The 10,825-nt window shown below is 45.4% G+C and overlaps 1 protein-coding gene across 1 annotated transcript; it reads right to left on the reverse strand.

Moving 5' to 3' along the window:
* Positions 1–2,608: 2,608 nt before the first annotated feature.
* On the reverse strand, positions 2,609–10,587 carry LOC134346136 (uncharacterized). Its single transcript, XM_063047441.1, has 3 exons — positions 10,518–10,587; positions 3,964–4,200; positions 2,609–3,193 (listed from the first exon to the last, which is right to left on the reverse strand). Exons 1-3 carry the CDS (start codon positions 10,524–10,526, stop codon positions 2,819–2,821), a joined length of 621 nt encoding a protein of 206 aa, XP_062903511.1. The 5' UTR covers positions 10,527–10,587; the 3' UTR covers positions 2,609–2,818.
* Between the last annotated feature and the right edge of the window lie 238 nt (positions 10,588–10,825).

Below are 10,825 nucleotides of genomic sequence, written 5' to 3' on the forward strand. Positions count from 1 at the left end.
CTTACTGCCATGGGTGATCCTACTGGCAGCTAAGCACCAGATGGCTAATCTCCAAACAGCATCGCTTTCTGGATCTCAGGAACTCACAAGCCTCTTTACCACAACAAGGTGATGATCTTTGGAGAAGATAATTCTATATATACAATGCCTGAATCTGTGGATCAGACCCCAGTGTGACTCACTCCTAGTGGTCCGTTATGCCATATTGTATCCTCTGAACCCCTGGATTAAATTCCAGCCTGTAATTCACTCTCAGGCAATTTTTTATTCCATTTATGAGATAAACCCTGGACCAATCCACACCAGTGACTCCCCGCCAGGGGTGCATTATTCTATACATAAAAATGCCTGAACCTCCGTATTAGATCCGAGCCTGTAACTCATTCCTTGTTATTCATTAATTTATATATCAATGCCCTAAATCCTTGGATTGTATTCCAGCCTGTTCTCATTCCCAGGGATCAATTAGTTCATATATAAACCCCCGAACCCCTGTATTACATACCAGCCTGAGATCACTCCATGTATCTGCTATTCCACTAGACGCCAGCCTGCGGCACTTTACACTCAGCTTCAACACATGACGCATTGTTTATAATAGTTGTACAAAGCAGCACTTGGAGTCTTGTGTGCAGTTCTGTCACTGCACAGCAGGAAGAGACGGGGTTACAATAGAGAGAGTGTAGAACAGAGTCACGTGTATGTTAGATTGGAGGGCTTGAGTTATGAGGAGAGATTGGATGGGAGGGGGGGGGGTCTGTTCAGCCCGGGGTGTAGGAGACTGAGAGATGACAGGATAAACATATACATTTTAGGGTAGACAGCCAGTGTCTATTTTCCATGATAACAGGAATGACTACAACTGGATGATAGGGATGACTAGAACTAGATGGCATAGGTTTAAGTGAGAGAGCGCAGGGTTAAAGAGAGTCTGAGTGATAAATTTTTTGCACAAAGAGCAGTGGTTACCTGGAGCGAGCTGGACCTGATGGAGACAAGATCAGTAACAACATTTACCAAGTCCTTTGATGGTATTTGATGCCTGAAGTTGTTTTTTTGTTTGTAGGTGGTCAGTGCCGGGAAGGCACTGCTGAAGATGATGATTGAGGTTGGTACAATAGGGACATTTAGGAGACTCTTAAATAGGCACAGGGATGGAAGAAAAACAGAGAGTTGTGGGCTATGTAAGACGGAAGAGTTAAATTGATTGTAGAGCTGTTTATATTGGACATCCCAACAATGTGGTTAAATTCTTCCTACTGTGATGTCTCTATTTTGCTTTCTCATGGTGTTGTGGGGTCCTGTTGGGATCTTTGATCTACAGCGGCATTCAAACTACGGTTCTGCATGGCTGCTCTTGGAACTCGCAGATTGGCCACGTTTTAATATGTCCGGGTTTGGCCTGAAGTCTGACTAATTATTGCCAGTGTCATGAACTGAAGTATAGTGGGAGCTGGAACATCAAAGACAGTGTGAGTGTCTGTTGGAGAAATCTGATCACTCTCTGAAATTGGCAATGGAGAGTTTGCTGCCGATTCTCAAGTCACGGAACTCAAAATAAAAACCGATGCTTTGAACTGTAACCTCGAAACAATGCCTGAATGTCTCCTCTCTCACTGTGGAAAGGGTGATATCTGTCTGTCCCTTGTGAGTGAGGGAGGGTGCCTGTGGGATGTCAAAAACATTGGAGTGAACAGTTAGTTTTTGATGTACTCTCGTGACCTTTGCTGTTGCTTGCATGGTGATTGGTGGGAATACTGATGCTTTATATTAGAATGAGGGTGGAAAGGGGTATGGCTGATGCTGCTGGTGCATGGGAGGCTGGCAGGGGGCTTTGGGGTTTTTACATTTTTTCTGTCATTCACTGAGTTTTTTTTCCTGTTTTGAGGATGTCTGTGGAGAGTAAGAATTTCGTGTTGTCTATTGTATACATTCTCTGAAATTAAATGGAACCTTTGAACTGAAGGGCCTGTTCTGTACCCTTCTACAACTCAAGAACTCTAACCCATTATTCTATGTAAAACTATTAAAATTCTTCAATTAGATCCAGCTTGTAACTCACAAATGGGTACTTTTTAGATCACAACTAAAGCATAGCAGTGACATGGGCAGTTTTCAATGCTTATGGGTCATCTACAGAAGAATTAAGGTGGAAAATAATGAACCTACTCCTACTCCTGTACAGTATTGGAACACAAAGACAGAATATTAAAATGTTGCAGTTCTGTCCAAAGTTACGCTTCAAACATTGCAATTACCATTGAACTTACTTAAAAAGTTGCTCATTGCCTTTTAGTAAAACCATAAGACAAGATATTCCCCAATAATAGTTTATTGCCATGTGTTCATAGAACATACAGTTAATATGGTTTAAACTTTTGTGAATGAAGTTACAAACAAGTTCTCAAAGCGAGACCTGAACAGATTGTGTTTCAAAATACATTATATTTCCATGAGTCAAACAAATGTTGCTTACACAGCAAGCACATAAATAAAATATTAGATAAATATATAATGTTTAATGTACAGGTTAGGTGGCATTTACTGCTCCAGGATTGCTGCGGGGTAGCCTAGTAAATGACGAATAAGTAAACGTGGTCGACGTTTAACAGTTATCTCCTCCGTCTGCAAAGTCCAACAGGGAGTGGCCCCCCACATTCAAGCCCCAAGTCCTGACAAGAGCTGGAAAGACACCTCCACCTCCCCTCTAAGTTGCTAGCGGCGCATCCTGGCGATCGAGCTGACACCGTGGCTCATAGTATTTGGCGAGGAAAGCCCGAGTCAAACTTCCCAAGCGACTGAGGCCGGCCTCGTCTCTTCACAGGGCAAGGAAACTGGAGTTCAGGCCGTCCCCGTTCTTGACCTCACGGAGGTCCAAGACGACGCACCGCCGATCGGGAAGATCCCTGGCAGTGCCCTGGTGGAGGGACGACCCGTTCCATCCGCAGACGTGGCTGGCCCGTGGGATCCCGAGGGCCGGGCTGGTTTCAGCCCCCGTTATGGGCAGGTTCGGCAGCAGCAGGGCGGATCTGTTAGTAAACAACAACGGAGTCACGTCGCCCGGTGACGCCGGAGCAGCGAGCTCCTCGTTGCCCTCTGTGGCTTGGTACACCTGGAGCAGGACAATAGCCAGGAACAGGAAGAACATCCTCTTTACCCAGTCCTTCTTTTCCGGTGGGAGATACTTTCTGACCTGCAGATGAATAAGAGAAACGATCAACATTGCTATTGCATTTTATCATGGCTCAACAACTCAACACTCTTTACAGTCAACTGGGGATGTTCCGTCTTCTGCTCATAATCGCGATTGCACCAGGCAAAATTTGCGCTCAAAGTTTTACACGATCAGCAACCATCAGATCTCCCGTTTCCGTTCCCACAAACAACTCCTGAATGGGGCATTGGTTCAGGGATAAATAACCAGAGCCAATGTGGAAGGGGGTGGGGGGAAGAGATGGAGAATGCCAGGGAGAACTGGCCCAAGCTCCAAGTTGCAAACTGCCATTCCCCTCCACCCCTATCGCCCGAATAAAGTGACTGAGGAAAGTCTGCATCCAAGTCTGTCCCCCTCACTACCAGATGCGGACATTTGGGAGAACGTTTACCGTTTATTTTGCTCTACACCCCCGCCCCTTCCCACATCGGTATTTCCTGCGAGTCTTGAAGCAGGGAATCAAATAGAAACAGGGGGTGCTGACATTCCCCTCCTCCACACTCTCCCTCACTCCCAGCCAATACAAACAGCCCACGTCTATTTATAACAAAATCAACCTAATCTTACAAGTGAGTCCTCTTTTAGTTTTGATCCTGACGTGCAGATGCGCGCCAGCTTAGCACCTACAATCGGCTTGGGAGCCGGTTGCTTGAAGCGGCTGGCTCAGTTTTAAAGGACAGTGCACATTGGACATTGATTGAGATGGGGTTAAGATCAATTTAATATCTTCTGGGGAACTGGGCACTTACCTGCGCCGGATAGAGGACTTTAACAGCTCGACGCTTTCCCGGGCTCCGGCCACTGACCGACGCACGGTCCTTGACCGGTGCGACTGTCTGGAAGGTGAAGATCTCCGGCTCGATGCCCCTCTGCTTCTTCAGGAATGGGTCGTCCCTGTACTCCAGCGAGAGCCCGGGGACCATGGAGGCTCGCTGGGGGTAGCGGCAGCCCCTACACATGACTTCTTGGATCTGAGGAGGGCGTAACTAGGCAACAAAGGGAGAAAGAGGGAAAAACATCTATGCTCTGAGGTTTCCCGTGGACGCGGGGCAATTTATCGCCTAGCCGTTCCCCGCCTTTCTCAGCTCTCGCTGTCCGATTGGGTGCCTTTGATGGAGCTGTCCCGCCTCCTGTCACATCTGCTTTGAGACATTATTTTCCTTACTTCGTTTCGGGGAATAAGCTCTGGAAATAAGCCTAGGAAATGTCAGAGCAAGTTACAGCCTGAATGTTTTAGCATTAAGCAGCTTACTTTGGCTGTCGTTGTAGACAGCCATAACGCAGGAACTCAAGCCGCGACCTGATTGAAACACAAAGTCTGCAGCTGCGATTCTCAAGTATTTCTAATGAAGTAGCTCGTTGCTTAAAAAGACCAAAAACATTTTTGGTGGGGAGGGCAGTAAGTGGACACTCGGCCTCAGCCCCATCTGCCCTCTCATTACAACAGTCATAGATTCTGCAGATGCTGAAAATCCTGAGCAACAAACACAAAATGCCTGAGAAGACGCCTGATCTGATTTTCACCTCCTGTTTGTCAAGGCTTTACCTATTCTTGCCTTAAGCTATGTAATAACCCTTTGACAAATAGTATTGTACAAAACCAACACCCTCCCAATGAAAGGCAATAGACAACAGACAATAGGTGCAAGAGTAGGCCATTCGGCCCTTCGAACTAGCACCGCCATTCACTGTGATCATGGCTGATCAATTGCGAACTCCTCAGTTTCATCAACTTTGCCTCTAACTTCCACCCTGCCCTTAACTCACTTGGTCCAACTCTGGCATCTCCCTCCCCTTTCTCGATCTCTCTGTTTCGAGCTCTGGAGAGGAACTGACAACAGACATCTTCTATAAGCCTATTGATTTAGTTATCTTGACTATAGCTCTTCCTATCCTATCTCCTGTAAAAATACTATTCCCTTTTCTCAGTTCCTTCACCTCTGCCGTTCCCAGGATATGGCTTTCCATTCCAGGTCCTCCTTCTTCACAGAACCCTAATGCATTTCCCTCCCGCCATTACTGATGCTGCTCTCACGCACATCTCCTCCATTTCCTGAACATCCGCGCTCACCTCCATCTTCACGCCACCTTAACAATGATAGAGTTCCTTTTGTCCTTACCTACCACCCCATCAGCCTCCACATCCAACACAACATCCTCTGCAACTTCTGCCATCTCCAAAGGGATCCTGCCAATAAACACATTGCAACCTCCCCCATCTCCACTTTCTGTAGAGATTGCTCCCGCTGCAATTCCCTTGTCCATTTGTCCCTCCCCATTAATTTCCCTCCTAGCACTTAACTCTGCAAGTGGACTAAGTGCTACACCTGCACATACACCTCCGTTCAGGGTCCCAAACAGTCCTTCCAGGTGAGGCAACGCTTCACCTGCAAATCTTCTGGGTTAATCTATTGTGTCTGTTGCTCACGAAGTGGCCTCCTCTATATTAGTGAGGCCAGTTATAAATTAGGGAACCAGTTCATTAAGCACCTCTGCTCTGTCTGTCACAAGTGGAATTTCTTAGTGGCCAGACATTTTAAATCACATTCACATTCCCATTCCAACATGTCAGTCCGTGGCCTCCTCTTCTGCCAGATGAGGCCACCCTCAGGGTGGAGGAGCAACACCTTATATTCTATCCGGGTAGCCTCTGACCTGATGGCATAAGTATTGATTTTTCCTTCTAGTAAAAAAATCCCTCCCTTGTCTATCATCACCCTGACCCACTACCTCTTCTCATCTGCCTATCAGAATGGTTGGGAGAAAGGAGAAGATGGTGACGAGATGCAGCGCGTTCGGCCTCTCCGGTGAATGATATCATACTTGTAAGTAGGATGCTGTGCACAATTCTGATTTGATGGAGACAGACATGAGAAGTACGGAGGAACATCTGGAGAAACTTCTGGAATGCCCGGTTTGCTGCCACTGCTGCTGTGCGATCGAGAATCTCCAGAGGGGAAGGCCCCAAATCCTCGGCTTTGCCTGTTGCTGGTGGCTGGGGTTGGGGTTGAAGCACTCGGCAGAGTTTTTGTTCGGTGCTCGGTGTCGAAGGGCCGGTCAGAGGCTCAAAGTTTTCGGACGGACGGACTCAGTGTTGGCTGTGGTCGGCTGCTTTCAAGGCATCGGCAAGTTGACGGTGCCTGGAGGTTTACGGCAGGGAGTTTCTCCCTTTTGCCACCTGCTATCAGCTCAGGGACTTTGAGACATTTTTTTTTACTGTTCCTATGTTTGTTCTTCATCAAAATATGGTATTGCTTTGCATTGCTGTAACTACATGTTATGATTATGTGGTTCTGTCAGTGTTAGTCTTTGGTTTGTCCTGTTTTCTGTGATATCACTCCGGAGAAACATTGTATCATTTCTTAATGCATGTATGCATTTCTAAATGACAATAAAAGAGGACTGAGTGTTCTCATAATCTAAAAAAAAATTATGTGTTTTTTGTCAGTTTTTAAGTCTTGGTCTGTCTTGTGTTTCTGTGATAACACACTGGAGGAACATTGTATCATTTCTTAATATTGCTATATTTATACTCTATTCTTGGTTGGTGCAACTGTAACAAAACCCAGTTTCCCTTGGGATCAATAAAGTATGACTATGACTATGACTATGACTAATGCATGCATTACTAAATGACAATAAAAGAGGACTACGTGTCCTCATAATCTAATCTAATCATTTCTCTTTGGGTTCCCTCCTCCTTCCTTTCTCCTGTAGTCCAAACTCCTCTTATATCAGATTCTTTCTTCTCTAGTCCTTGACCTTTCCCACCCACCTGGCCACACCTATCACCTTCCAGCTAACCTCCTTTCCCTCCACCCCACCTTTCTATTTTGGCAGCTTCCCTGTTCCTTCTCAATCCTGAAGGGTGGTCTCAACCTGAAATGTTGACTATTTATGTATTTCCATAGATACTGCCTGTGTGTTCCTCCAGCATTTTAGACCATAAGACATAGGAGCAGAATTAGGCCATTTGGCCCATTGAGTCTGCTGTTATTTCATCACAGCTGATCTATTTTCCCTCTCAACTCCAATCTCCTGCCTACTCCCAGTACTCCTTCACACCCTGAATAATCAAGGATCTATCAACCTCTGCCTTAAATATTTCCAATGACTTGGCCTCCACAGCAGCCTGTGGCAATGAATTACACAGATTCCCCACTCTCTGGCTGTGTGTGTGTGTGTGTGTGTGTGTGTGTGTGTGTGTGTGTGTGTGTGTGTGTGTAGTTTTTGGATTTCCAGCATCTACAGTCTTTCTCGTGTTTATGAATTTCACTTCACATCTGAACTGAATGGGTGATTCTTTCTTTATTTGCAAACACAGCCCATCTGGGTTCTTCCACAGGAATCAGAATCTGGTTTATTACACTGAGAAAAAGTCATAACTTTTGTTATTGTGCAGCAGAAGTGCTGAGCAAAGCACAAAAATTAGTAAGTTACAATAAATGGTACGTGGAGCTTAGAAAAATAGAGGGCTATGGGTAACCCTATGTCATTTCTAAAGTAAGTACATGTTCGGCACAGTATTGTGGGCCGAAGGGCCTGAATTGTGCTGTAGGTTTTCTGCATTTCTAAATAAAATAGTACAAAATAGGAATAGTGATTTAGTGTTTCTATGATCAAGTTTCTACATCCACCTCAAAGTTGGTTAAAAAGAGATGTAGTAATTGGCCTTCATTCGTCAAGGGTTTGATTTCAAAAGGTGAAGGTAATGTTGCAGTTCTATAAAAATCTAGTTAGACCACACAGGGAGTATTGTATTCAGTTTCGGTTGCCTCATTTGTAGGAATGACGTGGAGGCTGCGAATACATCTCTCTGACACATTTATCAATACAGCATGGAACAGGCCTTTCTGGCCTGTTGAGCCGTGCTGCCCAGCTGCCCACCAATTTAACCTTGGCCTATTTACAGGACAACTTACAATGACGTAACCTACTAACAGGTAGGTCTTGGTACTGTGGGAAGAAACAGGAGCACCCAGAGGAAACACACACACAGGAAGAAGGCACTCTGACCACAAGACTTGCTTATCTAATTGTAACTCTCTAAAGTGTATTCAGTAACTCACATCTAAACCACAACAGTGACATGGGCAGTTTTCAGTGCTTATAGGTCATCTACAGGAGAATTAAGGTAGGAAATGATGAACTTGCTCTTGCTTGATGTAGTATTGCAACACAAAGACCGAATATTAAAATACCAGCAGCACAGATAAAAAAATGCTGGTGAATGCAGCAGACCAGGCAGCATCTACAGGAAGAGGTACAGTTAACGTTTCGGGCTTTGTCAGGACTAACTGAAAGAAGAGCTATTAAGAGATTTGGAAGTGGGAGGGGGAGGGGGAGATCAGAAATGATAGGAGAAGACTGGAGGGGGAGGGACGGAACTAAGAGCTGGAAAGTTGATTGGCAAAAGGGATGCAAGGCTGGAGAAGGGAGAGGATCATGAGACGGGAGGTTTAGGGAGAAAGAAAGGGGGAGGGGAGCCCAGAGGATGGGCAAAGAGTTATAGTGAGAGGAACAGAGGGAGAAAAAAGAGAGAGAGAAAAAAAATAATAATAAATAAATAAGGGATGGGGTACAAAGGGCAGGTGGGGCATTAATGGAAGTTGGAAAAGTCAATGTTCATGCCATCAGGTTGGAGGCAACCCAGACAGAAGATAAGGTGTTGTTCCTCCAACCTGAGTGTGGCTTCATCTTTATAGTAGAGGAGGCCGTGGATAGACATGTCAGAATGGGAATGGCTCGCCAGCTCCTTCTTCGAACCTACTTCTTCGGCAAGGACTCTCCCACCCCCACCGATGACCCCTTCTCCCGTCTTCAACGGTGTCCATTTCCTCTGCCCTTCCTTACCCCTTGATGGTGTGGCAAGGAGGTCCTCAGGGTGTGTTTCCTACCCTCATTTCTCCAGGCAGGTGCCTGGCTTTTAACAGGCATCACCTTCCCATTAGAGAGTTTAGATGGTCTTTGTATCTCCTTTTCCCACACTCTACACATTTTCCTCAGTACCCATGCCTCAGTAAGTGTGGGTTCAGAAGGATCAAACATTTCTAGTGCCTTTTTAGATTCATCGGTACAGTGAGACACCAGAGTCCTTAACCATCTATTTGATGTCTCTGGTCCTAAATGGTCCCATAAACCCCTTGGAACACAGTTCAGAAACGGGATGCAAGTGCAATGGGATGTTCAACTCTCCTTTGGTAAAATTTAGGGCATCTACTGGGTCCCCTCTGTTAACTCCCATAACAGTCATTATTGCGTTTTTCAGTTCCTCACTCGTTCCCGCACCATGTTGTTGTATATCTGGCAAAGCTGAGTGTATATTTGGGTGTAAACACATTATAGTCAATTTCCTTTCCTCAGAGTTGTCTAGGCCATATACTATTCTCTGATGACTAGTTGCTTGGAAAATCTCTCGAGGATCATCTCTGAGCACACATGTCCCAATATCTTTAGCAATATCTCTAAGATGCTGTACCCCGAATGGTGTGGTGTGTGTTATATTCTGATTTGATCTTCTCCCCCTGCTCCTCTCTCTCTGATAGTAACTAGCAGTGCCAATCGTGCAGACGGTAGCACCAGCTGTCGTTGGTGGGAGTTCCTCGGGAAATGGTGTTTCGTAATTATTGTAACCGTATCTAGTAGCTTCAACTGCAAAATCATGCCAATCAATGTCTCCATATTCACCTTCCTCCCCTTTTTCAGATCCGAAAGCACATATTATTCCTTGCTGTGTTACAACTTGGTCCTGCAGGTTTGAATCTGCTTTAAGCACTTTGCATGATCTCCAGCGTCACTCGTCCTTTTCTGTGCTGATTTCTGAATCACATTCATAGCCGTCTTTAAACCACTGCACTGTTTCCTTAATCCTTCCACTTCACCCTTCACCAGTGCAGCTGCTTCCTCTAGTTTACTCTTCTCTTTAAGTAATTTCTCACATTTCAACTGAAACTGATTCATATGCATCAAGTCTGTAACTCTTTGACCCTGTAAATCAGTAACCCTTTCCCTAAGTGTTTCTACCTCCTTTTGGAGCCTTTTGTGTTTTCCTTCCAACCTATCTTGCTCCGCTGCAGCGTTATGCCGACCCTGGTTTTCCGATTCTAATCTATGCCGTTCTGCTTTAGCATTTTGTCATAATTCTATCAAATCCTCAATTAGACAACCAACTGTGACTGGTTTTCGTAATTGTTTAAACTTCCTGCCCGACAGATTCCCTTGGGCGATTTTCCATAGAGCGTCACCAGCAGTTTTCCCTTCACAGCCAGGTGACCGACAAACTCCTCATATGGTGGCCACTTACCCAACACATATGGCTGGAAGCATCCCCTCCAATCAAAACAATCCACGTCTTGTGGACTCGCAGGATTTCTTGGATTCTTCATCCTGGGTCGGTAACTGCTAACTACCCAGTCCCAGATCTCTGTACCTCACCCACGTGGTCCGACTCGAGTCTCCTACTGAACAAAGAGATTTATCCTCGAGCCCACCCAAGGACGTCAATTCTGTTACAAGAATCACCCCTTGTAATAATGATCAGTGAGGCACAAAGAACCTGTAGTTACCGACAAGTAACTTTTATTGTTTCAACTACAAGCACGTGGGTTCACA

Source organism: Mobula hypostoma, chromosome 5, assembly GCF_963921235.1.
Source record: "Mobula hypostoma chromosome 5, sMobHyp1.1, whole genome shotgun sequence".
NCBI classification, from domain to species: Eukaryota; Metazoa; Chordata; class Chondrichthyes; order Myliobatiformes; family Myliobatidae; genus Mobula; species Mobula hypostoma.